Source organism: Rattus rattus, chromosome X (assembly GCF_011064425.1).
Source record: "Rattus rattus isolate New Zealand chromosome X, Rrattus_CSIRO_v1, whole genome shotgun sequence".
In the NCBI taxonomy this organism is placed as follows: Eukaryota; Metazoa; Chordata; class Mammalia; order Rodentia; family Muridae; genus Rattus; species Rattus rattus.
In genome coordinates, this window is record NC_046172.1 from 16,574,218 (window position 1) to 16,592,915 (window position 18,698).

The 18,698-nt window shown below is 48.0% G+C and overlaps 1 protein-coding gene across 1 annotated transcript; it reads left to right on the forward strand.

Annotated features, from left to right (window-relative positions):
* The first annotated feature begins 17,758 nt into the window (after positions 1 to 17,758).
* LOC116888559 (diphosphoinositol polyphosphate phosphohydrolase 3-alpha) lies at positions 17,759 to 18,692 on the forward strand. The gene has a single exon (XM_032889865.1). It carries the CDS (start codon positions 17,920 to 17,922, stop codon positions 18,412 to 18,414), a length of 495 nt encoding a protein of 164 aa, XP_032745756.1. The 5' UTR covers positions 17,759 to 17,919; the 3' UTR covers positions 18,415 to 18,692.
* The last annotated feature ends 6 nt before the right edge of the window (positions 18,693 to 18,698 follow it).

An 18,698-nucleotide genomic window follows, 5' to 3' on the forward strand; every position in this document is an offset into this window, starting at 1 on the left:
AAGGCCATCCAGAGACTTCCCCACCTGGGGATCGATCCCATATACAGTCACCAAACATAGACAATATTGCTGATGCCAAGAAGTGCATGCTGACAGGAGCCTGATCTAGCTGACTCCTCAGAGGCTCTGTCAGAGCCTGACAAATACAGAGGAGAATGCTCACAGCAAACCATCGAACTCAGAACAGGGTCCCCACTGGAGGAGTTAGAGAAAGGATTGAAGGAGCTGAAGGGAGTTGCAACCCCATAAGAAAACCCACACAAACCAAACCGAGTTCCCAGGGACTAAAAGAGCTACCCAAAGAGTACACATGGACAGAACCATGGCTCGAGTTGCATATGTAGCAGAGGATGGCCTTGTTGGGCACCAAATGGAGGAGAAGCCCTTGGTCCTGCCAAGGCTTGACCTCCCAGTGTAGGCAAATGTCAGGGTGTGGTGGTGAGAGGTGGTGGGTGGTTGGGTGGGGGGAAAGGGATAGCATTTTAAATGTAAATAAAAATTACCCAATTAAAAAAAGAAGAAAAATTCCCCTCCCCCCCAAAAAACCAAATCAAGAAACAAAAAGGAAAGAGAGAACGACTTGTTCCAATAAACACAGGCTAAAATACACGGTGAGCAGTGGGTCCCACAGTGGACACTGCGAACAACTGTGGACAGGAGAGAGGAGGAAGCACAGCAAAGACACTGTAAAAACAAGGACATACGAAGCCATCGATATTAAAGCACAAAATAGAGAAGTAATACACAAAGCAATCCCCAACAGATGACAACAGTTAACACACATCTGTCAATAATATTAATGACATCAGCACCCTAATCCAAAGACACACTTTAACTGAATGAACTGATAAACAGAATTCAGCTCTCGGATACATAGACCTTCATCTTACCTTCACTAGCATAAAGTGAAGGAGTGGAAAGGCTATTTGAGGCCGGTGAGACCAGGAACTAAGCAGGTATTACTATCCTGGTACCTAAGAAAGTAGACTTTAAACTAAGATACAAACAAACAACAAGGCCAAGGGATGAGGAAGGACAATTCGTATAGCGTATATGTTCCAAACTGTGCAACCCAACTTCATAAAAATTAGATTGGACTTTAAAAGGCACAGATTAACTCCAATGCACCAACGGCTGATGATGTCATTACCACACTTTCTCCAGTAGACTGGTCCTCTGCACAAGAAACATAAAAATATGAGAAATAATGGACACTGTACATCTAGTGAGCCTAAGAGATATCTATGGCCATTCCCCTGAAATGCCAAAGAGCGTGCACATTCAACAGCCTAGGAAATCTTCCTGAAACAGACCACAACCTGGAATATGAAACAAACCTTAACCCAGTTAGGAACATTGAAAGAACTCCATGCATCCCATGTGCCTACCCTGGCATGGAACCTAAAATGAACAGGACAGGAACTCCCAACACTTATTCACATATAAACCCATAGAGATTAAACAACACTCAAACATACATCAAGAGAAGAAGGTAGAGCTTCCTTGAATTAAATAAAAACAAAGAGAACTCAAGCAATCTCGGATAGATTAAACACGGTCACACGAGTGCTATGGTTAGGTCTAAACTCCTGCATCAGCAAAAGTCAGAAGGAGAACGAATAACAGGGAGTGTGGCAGCTCAAGGATTTGAAGGAACAACAACAACACAAAAAGACATCAAGTAGATATTGAGAAATAAAATAGGGAGGTAGAGACGAAGCAATGCTAAGAACCAACCAATATAAGAGCTATTATTTTTATTTGTTTTCTATTATTTTTTATTGTTCTATTATTTTAATTTGATTTTTTGCAAACAAATTAAGATAAATTAGGATCAACAATTCTTTTTGTCCAACTCACCAAATGAAAGGAAAATATAATCCCAATTAACAGACTCACATGTGAACAGGGAAGCCCTTAGACCCACTCCAAGAAATTCAGAACATTGTATATATATATATATATATATATATATATATATGTGTGTGTGTGTGTGTGTGTGTGTGTGTGTGTGTGTGTGTGTGTGTGAGATATATGTATATATATATCTCCTCAAGTTAGAAAGTCTAAAAGAATTGGATGAATTATTAGATTCTTGGGAATCAGGAAAGTTAAACTAAGAGGAGATGAAGATGTTAAACAAATAAGAAAATTGAAATGATTTACAAAATCCTCCTGAGGAATAATGCCGTGGCCCAAGTGCATTCCGAGGACAATTCTAACAGAGATTCAAATATCTACAACCAATTTATGAACTATTTCAAAGCTAGAAACTAAAGCAGACCCTAGACATGCCTTCCAGGAAGCCAGTATTGCTCTACTTACAAAACCCTTTAAAGACAACAACAACAACAACAACAACAACAACAACAACAACAACAACAAGTGTACTGTAAGCCAATACACCTCAGCAGTATAGATGCAAATTTCTTCCATAGACTACTTGGAAACAGAGCACAAGCATATATCTAGGAGATCATATGCTCTGTGGGCCCAGTAAGCCGGCTAGGCGCCCTTGGCAGGCTTGGCACAGGATACCCTTACTTTGCACATGCATAGTAGACCTACCCAGATGGGCGCTACTGCAAAACCAGCAAAAATGACAAGTGAGATGGGAGAAATGGAGGAGCTGAGCTGTGTGTGCAGGGCATGCGCTGTGGAGAGAGGTGGACCTAGGGATGTGACTGTGGTCACTGGAAACAGAGAGGGCTGAGGTTGATGGTGAATTATGTATTGCCCAGTGGAGTTGACAGGACGGTGTGCAGCATCCTGGACCTTAAGCAGATGCAGGCTCAAACAAAGCTACCTGGGCAAGAAAAAGATCACCCTAGATCTTGGCAATGATGCAAGCCTGAGATGAGCAATGGTGCATTTTCTGGATGGATGGGTGGTACTGATGTCCATTGTGGGTCAATGGCCCTGATGTGCCTGAGGTCTGGGTTGATGTCTGAGAACTAAGTTGTGACCTGACGACATATGAATATCCCTGTCCTGTGTCATTGTCTGGCTCATGTCTTGGGCCCATGCTGCCCGCTAGGAAGATACTGATGTTAGTGGCCTGCTCAGCCACCTCAGACCTTAGTGAGGATCTAGTCCTGGTACGGCTGTGAGCCATGTCTAGGTCCATGGCCTTAATGCTTCCCCATGTGTCCTGGTGGCGATGGCCTGCACTACTGACAAAGACCACATGGAAGTCTGCTGTCTGTGCTGCATCCTGAAGACAGCCTTGCAACAGTGGGCAACGGTGAGAGGGTGGTGCACAGCCATGTGTGCGGTCTGTGATGTCTCCCAGGTCCATGGTCATGTCTGGCCTGTGTTGTCATAAAGGGCCAAGTGTGGGTCTGTGGTCTTATTCCGGTCGGGTGTGTTGATCTCGTGCTCTATGATACCACTGAAGGCCATCAAGATGTTCAGGACACGTCCTGCAGTGGGAGAGCTGAGTTGATATTCTTGGGACGTGCTGAAACTGAAGGTCACACAGCCCAATCAGTTCTGGGTGGTTTTCTCTGCCACCCAAGGTCATGGTTATCTCTGGTCTGTGTTGATACAGAGGGCCATGTCTCAGGGTGTCCTGAGTTGCAGTTGAAAGCCAAGTGGATGTCCACGGATTATGCTGCAGCTGGAGCCACACCGATGTCTATGATCCCAGCTGTACCTAAGGGCCTTACCTGGGTTCATGGTCTTTCGGTAACTGCGGGACCTGTTCCTGGTCTGTGCTGATGCCAGAAACCATGTGGAAGCCCACACGCTCCCTTGCTCCATAATGAGCAAATGAGCTAATTTCACAGAGCTATCAATGACTGCACACACACGGTTCGGAAAGAGGGACATGGAAGATTTCTATGACAACCCCTATCTTTACCATGACAGCGATCCCCTCCAAATAGCGAGAGCCTCCATAGGAAACCATCAGAGTGAACTCTTAAAAACTGGGATTGGATGCTGGGGTGTCACCTTCTCCAGTAGATGACGGCCAGCAGGGTGGCAGGAGGCAGAGGCCTCACCTCCATCTGGGGCAGGCGTCTGAGGGTCTGAACACATCCCTATGGATGCAGAAACAGCAGAAATTGGAAGGTTTTTGTTTTTAGTTAGTTATTTTTGTTTTTTGTTCATCCGTTCATTTGTTTGTTTTACTGGAGGGCATCTCACAAGGGTGGAGGAAGAAGAGGGAAGGACTGGGAAGCAAATGCAAGACGAACCTGTGGTGTGAAATTCACAAATACTGAGTTTTATAAATTATTATGTGGGGGAAACAATCATACATCACATTCAAGCTGTCTTCAGGCAGAGATGCCAGGAGAGTTCATCCACATCAACCATTAAGTGGAATAATTAATATACTTAAACTGAAAAGAAAATTTACATGATCATTTCAATAGATACAAAAAAGGGCCTGTGACAAAATTCAATTTATCTCCAGTGGAAGGACACAGGAAGATGAAAAGAATTCTCATGGGCCCCGTCAGGCAAAAATAACAGTATGAAAAGGACCACTGCACCAAAGGCAGTGCAGAGAAGTGACACAATCCCAACCAAATCCTCATGACAGTCTTCAGAGAGAAATTCAAACGCACTCTAATTGATCTGGGAGCACAAAAGAGTCCAGAGAAAGAAAGCAACGCAGTGGGTAGGAGTGTGCTGGGTGCTGGAAAATCGAACATTCCAGATTTTAAGAGACATAACAGATTGTGATAGTAAAAACAGAATGGTCCTGGCCAACACATGGACATGTAGATCAATAGAGCAAAAGCGAAAACCAAACGTAAGTCCAGGTCACTACAGGCATCTGATGTTTGAAAAAATATGGCAACTACACCATGGAGAACAGAGAGCCTCTTCAGCCACTGTTATCTGAATGGTGGCCGGAGATACACGGAAGAATGAGATTAGTCCAATACGTATCGCCCGGCACTGACACTAACTCCAAGCGTGTGAAGGATCTGAACATGAAACCTGAAGTGATGAAGGGATATAGGCCACCCCCTATAGGATGTAGGTATACAAAGGGGCTGTCTGGATAGACCGCCAGTCGCCCAGGAATGAAGGCCGACAATTGACAGACAGGACCTCATACGGCTAAGCTGTAGAGATAAGGAAAGGACCTCCCCCGCTGACTCCCACCCCCCAGATCTCTCCTCCCACTGCCCCTCTTCTGGCCTGAGAGAAAGGGAAGCTGACCCTTCGTCACCACCCCTCACCCTGCCACATCAAGTCACAGCAGAAGTAAAGGCATCCCTGCCCACTGAGGCCCAGGTAGGAAGAGGAGATCCAAGTCAGAGAGTCCCCACTCTAACGGTTAGGGACCACATGGAGACCAAGCTGCAATTTTCCACTTATGTCTGGGGGGAGGAGGTCTCCTATACTCAACACAGCCCCAGCCACCCGAGAAAAGAGAATCACAACCAAGAAATTGCCACCATTAGATTAGTCTGGCATATCAAGTCTCTGGGTTTAGATACAACCTCTCCCACTGAGGCCAGAGAAGGCAGCCCAGCTAGAAGAACATATTCCACAGACAAGCAACAGCTTTTGGGATACCTCCTATTCCAGTCATTCACGACCCACATGGACAGCAAGCTGCACATCCGCTACATGTGCATGGCGGCCTACTGCCAGCCCATGTATGTTCTTGGTTGGTGGTCGAAGTCTCTGAGAGAGCTAAGGGTCCAGGTTAGTTGACTCTGTTGGGCTTCCTATGGAGTTCCTATCCCCTTAGGACCTGCAATCCTTCCTCCTACTCTTCTATAAGTGTCCCCAAGCTCCACCCACTGCTTGACTGTGAGTATCTGAGTCAGCTTCTGGGTGGAGTCACTTGAGGACAGTCATGATAGGGTCCTGTCTGCAAGCATAACAGAGCATCCATTATAGTGTCGGGGATCTGTGCTTGCTCCTGTCTGCAAGCATAATGGAGTATCCTTAATAGTGTCAGGAATTGGTGCTTGCCCACAGGATGAATCTCAAGTTGGTCCAGTTACTGCTTGGCCATGCCCTCAGTCTGTCCTCCATCCCCAGTCAGTGTATTTCTTGTACACAGGATGTTCTGTGTTGAAAGTTTTGTGGTTGTGTTGGTGTTCCCATCGCTCCACCAGAGTTAATGCCTGGCCACAGGAGGCAGCCTCTCCAGGTTCCATATCCACAGTGCTTTGAGTCAAAGCTAAGGTCACCCTTATTGATTCTAGGGTGCATCCCTTATCCCAGGTCTCTGTCTCTTCCTGGAGTTGTACCATAACTCCCAGTCCGATCCACTTTTCCATTCATATTCATGGGCATCAGGCCATCCCCCAGCCTCTCCCTACACCCTAACCAGAACCACCCCCCTCCACTTCCCTCCCACCATCTGCCTTCCATAATCACTCCATTCACCCTTCCCAGTGAAACTCAAGCATCCTTGTTTGGAGGGCATTTTCTTAATTAGTGACCGATGTGGAAGGACCTACCTCATTCTGGAGGCTACCATCACTTGAGAGGTTATCTTTTATTCTATAAAAATGCAGACTGAGCAAACTATGAGCTAATAAGCCAGGGAGCAGTGTTCCTCAGTGCCCTCTGCATTGGTTTGTGCCTCCAGATTCCTGCCTTGAGTTCCCACCCTGAGTTCCCTCTGTGATGGAGAAAGGGAGGGGAGAAGCACTTGAGAAGTTTGACAATGTTATATTGACTTTATTTTATAGTCATTAGAGTGCAATATAGATATTGACTCACAAATACAAGATGGAATGAAATACCATGTATATGTATGTATAAGATGTATGAGCAAATGTATGTACATACTCATATGAATATAAATTTTAAGGAAGTAGTCCCATTTGGAGTGAAAATGCTCCTACCAAGAACAACAGACTACCAGAAACCCCAGTGTCGGGCATGGCAAACCTCCCTTCTAGTTTCTGATTAGGGGGTGAAAGAACCCAAATAGAGTTGTTGACACTGTCTATGTTTGTCCACAGGACTTGAAACTAAAACACAGTTGTTGGAAACCTCTGCACATTTCCAGACATTGTTAAGTGATTTTAACCAGGAAGCCTCCTCTTAAAGCACTGATGTCACAGAACTCAACGGAGGTCCTCAAGCTTCCATGGCACTCAATCAATCAATACTCCCATCTGGCTGTAACACTTTATGGATCCACAACAGTAGCCAACATGGCTCCATATCGCAAAAAAAGGGGTAATCAGTATTCTTGGTGATCAATAGCATCATTTCCAGGCAAGCTCAAAAGGAGAGAATCCAAGCCTGTTTTGTCCCCAATATCTTGGTTGGTTGTCATGGAAACTAGAGAGAAATGGAATCTTTTCTAATTGCACTAATGCTATCCCTTGGCAAGACCAAGGACTTCTCTTCCCATTGGTCCCTCAACAAGGCCATCCTCTGCTACATGTGCGGTGGAGCCATGGGTCTGTTCATGGTACTCTTGGATGGTGGTTTAGTCCCTGGGAGCTCTGGTTGTTTGAAATTTTTGTTCTTATGGGTAGCAAAGCCCTTCAGCTCCTTCAGTCCTTTCACTTACATCGCCACTGGGGACACTGTTCTCAGTTCAATGACCAGTGTGGGGGAATGTCAGGGTGGGAGGTAGGAGGGAGTGGTGGAGTGGGTGGGGAGCATCCTCTTAGAACAAGGAGGGGGATGGGATAGCAGGTTTCTGGAGGGAAAAACTGGAAAGTGATAACATTTGAAATGTAAATAAAAAATATCCAAGAAAGGGAAAACACTCATCCTTCAAACTCTGTCACTAAAGGTATCACTCTTCCTCTTCATCAAAGAACTTTTTTCATCAGAGGAGACCATTCAGAAGTCCACGACTTTCCAGAAGCAGAGAGAGCAAAGGAGTGTAGGTGTCCAACCACACTTAATCCATGTAAATGCAACCCTCACCCCTGAGAACTCAGGGCAAATGCAGAGGGGATGGCAGAGAAAAGCTTAGAGACAGAGGACTAGCATGTCTGCTGGGAGGGCACTGCCCTCTGCATATGACAGGAGCTGCCCCAATGGAACCTCAACAACAAGGTTACCTGAAAAGGGCCAGCACAATGTCAGCTGTCCTGCCCACGTGGCTGGGGGAATCTCAGAAGGTGCCACCCCCAGAGGAGGAGCCCAGGAAGAACACAGCAGCATCATGGTTGCTGCTGAGACAGTTTTGTGCACATCTGAGGGGTCACTGGTAGGTGACATAACACCCTTGGTGTTCTACATCAACACAGTCACCTATAAGCAATGCCAAACATCATCAATCTGTATGTACACCAGATAGGTATGGATCCCTTGTATATGTATGTATGCATATGCACATGTCCGTATATAGAGCAGACAATAACCATAATAGAAGGACAGGAGGATCTGCATGCATTTGGGAGGGGCTGTATAGGATGGGAAGGAGCCAGTGCAGCAGGAAATGATGCATATGATGTCCACGCAGAACTCGTGTATAAAATTCTGAAATACATTACAGCAACAGCTACAACAGTGTCTAGCAGTATGGAGTCAAGCAGTGACTACACTGCATAATAACATTGTCTGCTGAGGGCATGCTGGTTCACAATCACAGAGACACACTGCTCCTCCACCTGATTCTCCTGCTTGTCTTTTTGTTTTTCTCTTCCTTAGCCTCTTGGCATAGCCAAGGTGCTTGTGCACATCCATGAACCAGCTTTCCTTCACTTTCTTTCTCTTTCCCTGTACTGGCCACGGACTGGTACCTTAGCATATTCTCTATCAGAAACTTTACATGAAACATGGCGATGCTTCCCAGGAGGTCTGGAAAATCAACATACTTCATACAGAAACACAATACCAACATGCTCATCTACAGATTCTAGGTGACATCATCTGCATGAACTCAACAGGACGCCGATAGGAGCTGGAGGACTTAGAGTCTGTGCACTGATCCATGGGCACAGGCATCTGAGATGCATGCAGACTTCAGCACACACACTGTGCTCTTGGTCAATTTCATTCAGTAGGCATCATGTGCACTCACAGAATTCTATTCAAGGTGTAACCTCAGGTTTTTATGAATATAGCAGCTTAAAAGAATGACGATAAGAGACATAGGACTAGCATGTAGATCCAAACTGAATACATAAGGAAAACGGAAGTCTGTTGTTTTTATTTTAGGAATTTCAATGTTTACATCCATGGACTGTAAGCACAGGAAAACTAGTCCACAAGGGTAAGAGAATTTTATTTTTGTAACTAGGATGATTCTCCAGTCAGTAAAATGCTTGGCCTATCGTCTAAGACCTGAGTTCAATCCCTCACCTTCGTTTTAAAAGCCATGTGTACAGGTACACAGTTACTATCCCAGTGCATGCTGGGTGAAGGAGACAGGAACATCTATGTTTACACAGCACATTCGAGACCAATAAGACACTCAGTGTCAAAAATAGAGATAAAATAAAATGTAGATGGCATCAAGGGAATACCAGCAGAGAGGTTGTCTTCTGTTTTCCATACAGATATGCATCACACACACACACACACACACACACACACACACATCATTCACACACTCAGCCCCCCCACATCACATGTTGCATAAGCTCAAAGAAAGAAGAAAGGCTTCTGCCAGACTGCAGTGAAAAGGTGTGCGTACTGAATTGTGGATCCTTGCCTAGCCCTGCCCTGGGCCTTCTCTGTAGTTAGGAGGATGTCTCTCTGTAATCTCTCTGGCTTTTCATTAATGATCTACAAACGGGAATGGAGTCACAGGGATGCTATGAAAGTTGCCAGTGAAATGTGAAAAGCCTTTGACCCACTGACAGACCTCCAATAATGAGCCCTGGAGTTTCTGATACCACAGTGAAACGGAAGACAGGCTGGTGAGGTGGCCTCTTTGGCTCTTCAGTCCCCCAAGCCTGATGCCCTGAGTTTGAGCTCTGGATCCATCAAAAGCTTACCTCTGACTTCCACACTTTAAGCTATATGTTTCCCCACCAGGACATAATAGTTAATAGAAATTAATGTGAGAAGAACTGAAAGGAAGATGAGCCTCCTACAGAAATTTAGGGACCCGTAAAGTTAGTATGGCTCTTGAATTGCTGAAATCAGTGTGCCCTTCTGGGATGTGGGCCGATCAGTAAATCCTGTTAGTTGAAATATAGAGACCTGTAAGGTCTCTCTTTCTAGTAGGTATGAGTGGTTTTGGAAAAGTGAGGAAATAAAACTTGTTATGCCTTTTTGCAAGTTTTAAAATGACAAGGCACTGAGAAGAGGCCACTTGAGTGCTGTTTCTCCACGGAGACTGAAATTCACAGAAGACAATGCTGGGTCAAAGCTCACAGCCAGGCTGCCTTTGGAATGCAGGGCAGAGCTCTGCTGAACAGGCTATTGTTGCTGCTATAGGAAACTTTGTGAGGAACCAACAGAGATACCATTTCCCCCATCTGTTTTAACCTCAGGCGTTATCTGTCTTAGCCTCCTGTTCATCAAATGAACTTTCACCCTGTGGATCACCTGCCGGCCATCACGAGCCTGCTGACCTCTGACGGTGCTGGTAGGCTCATCGTGTGTGTGCCTTCAGGTAGCAGAGTCATGGATGAATAAACTGTATCCTGATGTAGCTTGTGTGGGCTTTGGGGAAGAGAAGGTCTCCTCACTTTATGTGGTACACAGAAACCAACCTTGAAACCAGGACCTGTGCTTCTCAAGTGCAGGTAAGACATTTTAATGAGTACAGTAAAAATGCATTTGACGTGGAAAAATAAGCAGTCAGGAATCTACTGCTACACCCAAGGCTGAACCCTGACACGCAGAACCCAGAGACATAGCTCACTCAAGATCATCAGACACAGTCCTAGAGCCCCAGGATATTCAGTGGACACTATACAAGCAGAGACCAAGAGCAGTGCTCAGCTCCGCACATCTGCAGAGTTGCACCCTGATTGGCCCAATGGCTGGAGAGTCTCCCTGACTTTATTGACCCTAAAACCAGAGACTTCTGTTGGAGACTGGACCTGACCTTCAGCTAAGACACATCGCACACTGGAGTAGCCTTAGGACCAAAGTGAGAATTTATGAGTCTTATGTAATTACTCTCAGCATAGAAAGAATACATCCTTTCTGTCTACCTACAGAGATGGATATTTACTTTACAGAGTAAAATATCATCTTTCTAATAGATTAAGGCTCAATACAGACATATAGTCCACATAGAAAATATACCATTTGCTACACTAACTATGCTGAATAACTTCTTGCTCAAAAGTGATGTGTATAGAGCAAGTATTCCATTTGGTTTTAACGGTACTGGGGCTCGTGCTCGTGCTGTAACACACAGGGAATCAGAGAGGATATTGGTGGCCTTTGGAAAATTGGGGCTGGAGAGAGTGTTTCACACAAGGATTCTCAGAGGCCAAGGCTGGAATCCCTGAATGGGCTGAGGCAGCTAAGCAGCCAGAACAATGGACAGCACTGAGGCAGGAGCTGGGGGAAGCTGAAGACTCCCTGAGCTGGGAAGTCCATTCTATGAACCCTAGGGTTTGATGTCCTGTGCCTATCTCTCAACTGCTGAGATGCTGAAAGCAGCTGCCCAGCTGTGAATCCTAATGTTAGCCCTGCCCATAGGCAGAGGATGCTCTCAGCTTCAAAGGGCTTTTGAAAGGATTGTACACAAGATGCCTTCATGATAAGTATTGTCTCTAAAGATTCGTCTCAGCGCTCTGCTCTGCCTTAGTAAAATGTGGCTTTTCACTCGGTTTAATACTAGAAAGCGTTTCCAGTCTAGAAGATATCACATCCTTCACAAAGACAGAGAAGAGTCTCTGAACATAGACGGTAATTCAATGGGAATCCACATCAGGAAGGCTGCGGACTTTTGTCTTCCAGTCTGCATCCCTGAGGCAACATTTCCTGAATTCCCTACCGTAGATCCACTATAACTTTACTGCCTTCCCTGAGGGAAAGGGCAAAGGGGAATAAGGATTTTAAGGGGAAAAGTACACAATCCTATCTTGCCTGGGGAAAAGTCTCTCTCTCTCTCTCTCTCTCTCTCTCTCTCTCTCTCTCTCTCTCTCTCTCTGTGTGTGTGTGTGTGTGTGTTTACTTCTGGGCTCTCTGTCTCTTTCTCTGTCTCTGCTGTCTCTCTCTCTGTCTCTCTCTTTCTCTCTGTCTCTCTGTCTCTCTGTCTCTTATACACATCTGTCTGTGTATCTCTGTCTCTCTCTGTTCTCTCTGTCTCTCTGTGTGTGTGGTCTCTCTGTCTCTGTCTCTCTCTTTCTCTGGGTGTCTCTCTGTGTCTCTGTCTCTCTGTGTATCTGTCTCTGTCTCTGTCTTTCTCTGTGTCTCTCTGTCTCTGTCTCTCTGTCTCGGTCTCTCTGTCTCTGTGTGTGTGTGTTTTCTGTCTCTCTGTCTCTGTCTCTGTCTTTCTCTGGGTATCTCTCTGTGTCTCTGTCTCTGTGTCTCTGTCTATGTCTCTGTGCCTCTGTCTTTCTCTGTGTCTCTGTGTCTCTGTCTCACTGTCTCTCTGTCTCTCTCTGTCTGTCTCTCTGTCTGTCTCTCTCTCTCTCTCTCTTCTCTCTCTCTCTCTCTCTCTCTCTCTCTCTCACACACACACACACACACACACACACACACACACACACAGAGCTTCCCAGTGTTAAGCAATCTCAATTTAGGGCAATTCACAGACTCAGGAAGAAAGATCTACAGTGATCCTTTGGGAGACAAAGGAACTCTCAAATCCAAAGGATAAGATAAAAAGTCGGGGCAAAGTGGGAGTGAGCCCAACGTGCCTTGGCATCCTTGAGAGAACTGGGCTTCCTGATGGAGCCGCCTGATTGCACAAATGAGAACCCTTTAGGGCAGTGCTATGAGCTTCCCTGAGGAGGAAGACCATCCATTAATGAAAACCCTGTTCTACTGTTGACAAACCAGACATCGTTGGGATAACGTGTCACCCACTTCATCTCACACTTCGTCTTTGGCCCAAACTGTGCACTGAGAGGGCAAGTGCTGTTGCTAGGAACCTTCTGGGTACTCAGTGGCTTTTGAAAAAGAGAACAGGGAGGAGGAAAGTGGGAACATGACCAGAGTATTGAGGGGTGGGAGAGAATCCCTGAGGACCATCAGCATGAATGAAATCGGGCAACCTTAGGAGGTAGGAGGCGGGAGGACCCTCTAGAATGTACCGACACCTAAGATGTGAAGGACTCTCAGGATTCAAGGGGCCGGATCTTCAATAAAATGTCCAACAGTGGGGTGAGGGAACTTGTAGGGTCTCCCTCCGGTACAGAGGCAGGGCTTCCAGTGAGGGATGGGGTTGATATCCCACAGTCAAACCTCTGACCCAAAATTGTCCCTGTCTGAAAGAACTGCAGGGTCAAAAGTGGAGAAGAGCCTGAGGAAAGGAGGTCCAGTGACAGGCCCAAAGTGGGATCCAGCTCAAGGGGAGGCCCCAAGGCCTGACACTGTTACTGAGGCTATGGTGTGCTTGCATACAGGAGGACCCAAGCATGGCTGCCCTCTGAGAGGCCCACGAGTAGCTGAAAATGTCAGATGCAGATATTTGCACCCAGTGAATGGACAGAAGCTGGGGACCCCTGTTGTGGAATTAGGGGAAAGCTGAAAGAAGCTTAGGAAGTAGGTACACCCATAGGAGGCCAGCAGTTTCAACCAACCTGAGCCCCAAAGATCTCTCAGACACTTACCCACCAACCAGGCAGCATACACTAAGGACCCAAACACATACACAGCACAAGACTGCCTGGCCTGGCCTCAGGGAGAGAAGAAGCATCTAACACTCAAGGGATTTGAGGCCCTGGGGGAGGTCTCCTGTGATAGGGGTGCGATGGGGACATCCTCTTGGAGACAGGGAGGAGGAGTGGTATAAGGAACTGGCAGAGGGTGGACAGGGAGGGGGATAACAACTGGGGTGTAAAGAAAAATTAAAGAATAATAATTTTAAAAAAGAGAGAAAGAATAGATGTGTAGCCCAAGCTGGTCTGGAACTCCTGATCTTCCTGCCTCTGTCTCCTTCAGCCAATCGTACTGTACCACAGTAAAAGCCACAATTGGCTTGTAGAAGAATGCAAATTTCTCCATGCCTTGTCCAAAGCTCAGGTCTAAGTAGATTAAAGACCTCATCATGAAAGCAGATATATGGAGTCTCATAGAAGAGAATGTGGGGAAAATCTAGAACGCATTGGTCCAGGAGAAAACTTTCTAAAGAGAACACCACTAACTCAGTCTCTAAGAGCAACAGTACACAAATGGGACCTCAGGAAACTGAAAAGCTGCTGTAAGGGAAAGGACACTCTTCACAGGACAAAACGGCAACCTACAGATGGGAAAAAGTCTGTACCAACCCTACATGTGATAGAGGGGTAATACCCAATAAATATAAAGAACACAAGAAATTAGACTCCAAAAAAGCAAATAACCCATTCAAAAATGGGGTAAAGAGCAAAACAGAGAATCCACATCACAGGAATCTCGGATGGCTAAGGAGAACTTTAAGAAATGTGGCATTCCACAGTCATCAGGGACATGAAAGTCAAAAACAGCCCTGAGATTTCCACTTACAGTGAAAGGCTAAGATCAAAACCTCATGTGACAGCACAGGGTGGCACGCATGTGGAGAAAGAGGAACACTCCTCCTTTGCTGATGGGATTGCAGACTGGTACAACCTCTCTGAAAATCAGTCTGACTGTTCCTCGGGACATTGTTCTATCTGAGGACCCAGCTCTAATGCCCCTGACCATATACGCAGAAGATGCCCCACCATACCACAGGGACACATGTTCCACTATGTTAATAGCAGCCTTATTTGTAATAGCCAGAAGCTGGAAACAACCAAGATGTCCCTCAACCAAAGAGTGGATACAATGGAATACTAGTCCGCTATCAAAAACAAGAATATCATGAATTTGGCAGGCAGATGGATAGAACAAGAAAATATCATCCTGACTTAGATAACCCAGACCCAAAAAGACATGCTCAGTACGTACTCACTGATAAGTAGATATTAGCAAAATGTACGAATAACCATGACACAGCCACTGTCCGCAGAAGTTTAACAAGACGAGAATGCCCAAGTGAGGATGACTTTAATCCATTTTAGAAGGGGAACAAATTAACACTAGGTGTCAGAAGGAGGGAGGGACTTAGGTTGGAGAAGGGAGGGGGAGGGGGAGAGGGGGTCAGGATCAGGTGTGGGGGAAACAGGACAGAAGCCGAAAGGGCCAGGAGAATGAATGGGAATGTGCAGCTGCAGTAGGTGAGAGGTCAGGGAACCTCTAGTCCCAAGACCTAGGCTGTAAGAGGCTCCAGGGATCAATGGGGATGATCTTAGCAGAAATGGTGAAGAAACCCCTTCCAGTGTGTTCACAGAAACATAAGGGAGGGACGGGTTATCAACCGACCTTCAAAATGGATTTGACTCAGAACTGTTCCTGTGTAGAAATGCAGGCACAAAGGGGCAGAGAGTGAAGGGGAGGCTGTCCAGTCACAGGTCCAACTTGGGATTAGGTCCCATGGGTGGGCACCAATCCACCAATCTCCACCATTGCTGATGCTGGGTAGTGGTTGGAGACAGGAGCCTGGCACGGCTATCCTGACTGCCTCTAGCAGGAGCTGACTGAGACCGATGCAGATACTTACAGCCACCCTTTGAACTGAGGTGCTCACACCTATGGAAGAGTTAGGGGAAGGATTGAAGGAGCTGAAGCTCATGGTAACCCCACAGGAAGGCCAACAGTGTCATCTAACCTGAAACCCTGGGAACCGTCAGAGACTAAGCCACCAACCAGAACATACAGGGGCTGGTCCATGGCCCCAGCACATATATAACAGAGGACTACGTTATCTGGCCTAGGTGGGAGAGGCTGTTCCTAATCCTTAAAGACTTGGTGCCCCAGGGAAGGGGGTTTGCAGCAGTGGGGTGGGTGGGGGGAAAGGTGGATGGGTGGGTGAGCCCTGTCTCAGAAGCCAAGGGAGGGAGAAAGGGTAAAGAACTCCTGGAGGAGGGACTAGTAAGGGGGCAACATTTGGAATAAAAACAAATAAGACAGTTTAACAAAAACAAAAATAAAATCGAAAAAGGGAGACTAGGCATGGCACAGGAATACATGAAAATGGAAATTATCTTTCCACGAAGTCAGTAATCCTTACCAAAGCAAACTCTGTACCCCAAGAAGACAGCTATGAATATTACCAAGCTAAACCACAGCAGACTGCCTCTCTGTAAAATAGGCCAAAATTACTGTACCGAGGGCGAGGTGGTTTCGAGTCAGCGCAGGCTTGCCTCAGAGCTGATGGGAGAGGCTATTGGGCCTTCAGGTCTAGAAGTCTAAAGGAGAAAGGAGAGAAACCTCAGAGAAAAGAAAATGGTGTGGTATAAATTTGTGTTTACTTTAGACTTTGGGATCCTGCTTCTCTACCAAGCGGTCCTCTGAGCAAAAGTACAAGGTCTTTGCGATCTCCAGCTGAAAACCGCTGGGCCAGCGCCATCGCTCAGTGCTTAAAAGTGTTTGAGCTCAAGTATCATCACCGAGATCTGATCCCCAGCACTGGCTAAAATCAGGCTGCAATCCAGCTCTAGGGAGACACTAGGAAAGCAGACTAGATTCCAGATTGCTTTTCTGGTCCTAATACAGACACATCTTAGACATAGTGTCTCTAAAAATTAAGTGATGGTGGGGGAGTAACAGAGCACTGAAGGAAGTAATCTAGCTCACCTTGGGTCCGATACCTGTTCAAGAGGTCCATGTCACACACACACACACACACACACACACACACCCACACTCTCACTCACTCACAATCTTATTTTCAAGAATACCCTAATCCCTAAATCCCTAGCTGCCTAGTGTGGAGGCCAGGAAAGGACACAGGTTGTGAGGATGGAGACTGTTGTCATGGGAGCCAAGATTTAGAGGGTTCTGTCCCAGAAACAGCTTGCGAAGGGATTGAAAGGAGGGTTGTAGCAAGGAGTCCCAGGGTTCCCTGAATGGGAACCTGTGCAAAATGTGAAAGTGTTTAAGGCAAGGGCTGAGCCAACATGGTCGACATGCTGCAGAAGGGAACCTGTTGAAGAAGGCAAGCTGCATGTGACTCAGCAAAGATTATTCTGGCAAGACTCTCATTGGTCATTCTGGCGACACCAGGCCTTCTGCCTATAAATAAGGCAGTGAAGTTCATGATGGGAGCTGAGTGTGATGTGCGGGCCTCGACCCCTCTGCTTAGGCATTTCTCAGGGAAGGCCTGGCCCCCTCTGCTTCCAGGTCTGCCTGAGACACACACGTGGTGAGGACCCTCTGCAAAGTCACAATTGGGTGCACCTCCCAGCGCGCTGGCAGCTAGAAGCTTCCCAGTCCCAGCTGTGCTGGGCGCCTGCGCAGTGGGCCGGCGGCATCGCGGTTTGCGGGAGTCGGGAGACCCCCGCCTCCGCCCCTCTGCCCCTCCGCCCCTCGCCCTCCGCCGCGCCCGCGCACGCGGTCCCGGTCGCGCGCGCGCACCCGGCTCACCTCGCTCAACCCCTTGCGCGGCGGCAACAGCGGCGGCGGCGGAGCGGGCGAGCGCGCGCGCGATCGCGGCGATCAGGAGGGCGGGGACCGCGCACGGTCCACTCTGGGGCTGTGCGGAGGCGCGGGCACTGGGCTCCCCGCTCTGGGCGGCGGAAGCGGCGCCTCCAATCAGGCGGCGGGCTCGCGACCCTCAGCGCGCCCGGCCGGTGCTGCCCGCCCCGCGGACTGACTGACGCGCCGGCTCGCCCCCGCCCCCGGGTCCACCCCCGCCTAGTCTTCCCGGGCTCGGCTCAGGCTCCGCTCCACTCCGCTCCACTCCGCTCTCCTCCAGCCTCGCCAGGCCCTCTCTCTGCCCGCGGGAGCTCCTCGGCTGCGCAGCGGCGGCCAGCTCGCTAGGCAGCTGCAAGCGACCTCAGAGGCAGCAGCGGCCAGCTCGCTAGGCAGCTGCAGGCGGCGCCCAGGATGAAGTGCAAGCCGAACCAGACGCGGACCTACGACCCCGAGGGCTTCAAGAAGCGCGCCGCGTGCCTGTGCTTCCGCAGCGAGCGCGAGGACGAGGTGCTGCTGGTCAGCAGCAGCCGCTACCCGGACCGCTGGATCGTGCCGGGAGGAGGCATGGAGCCCGAGGAGGAGCCGGACGGCGCGGCGGTGCGCGAGGTGTACGAGGAGGCGGGAGTCAAGGGGAAGTTGGGCCGCTTGCTGGGCGTCTTCGAGCAGAACCAGGACCGCAAGCACCGGACCTACGTGTTCGTGCTCACCGTCACCGAGCTGCTGGAGGATTGGGAAGACTCGGTCAGCATCGGCAGGAAGCGCGAGTGGTTCAAGATCGAAGATGCCATCAAGGTCCTGCAGTGCCACAAGCCCGTGCACGCCGAGTACCTGGAGAAACTGAAGCTGGGCGGCTCCCCTACTAATGGGAACTCCGCTGCCCCGACCCCGCCAGAGAGCGAGCCCTAGTATGTACCGCTCCCGCCCGGACTCTTGCCTGTCGCCTCCCTTGCACTTGCCTCCTGCCTGCCAGGGGAGCACCTCTCCTGCCCTGTGCGCCCGCCCGCACGGGCAGGAGAGAGGCTTCTTTTGTTTCCTTGGCAGGCAGACCTCTGAATCACGCTTGCAAACTGTCTCTGTTGCCAGGCACTGTTTGCAGACAATTTGCACGTTTTTCAGATGCTTTTCCAATCGCTTCTTGGTGACACTGTAAAAATCTCGCGGTCAGCCACAGCTGCATGGGATTTTGTGAA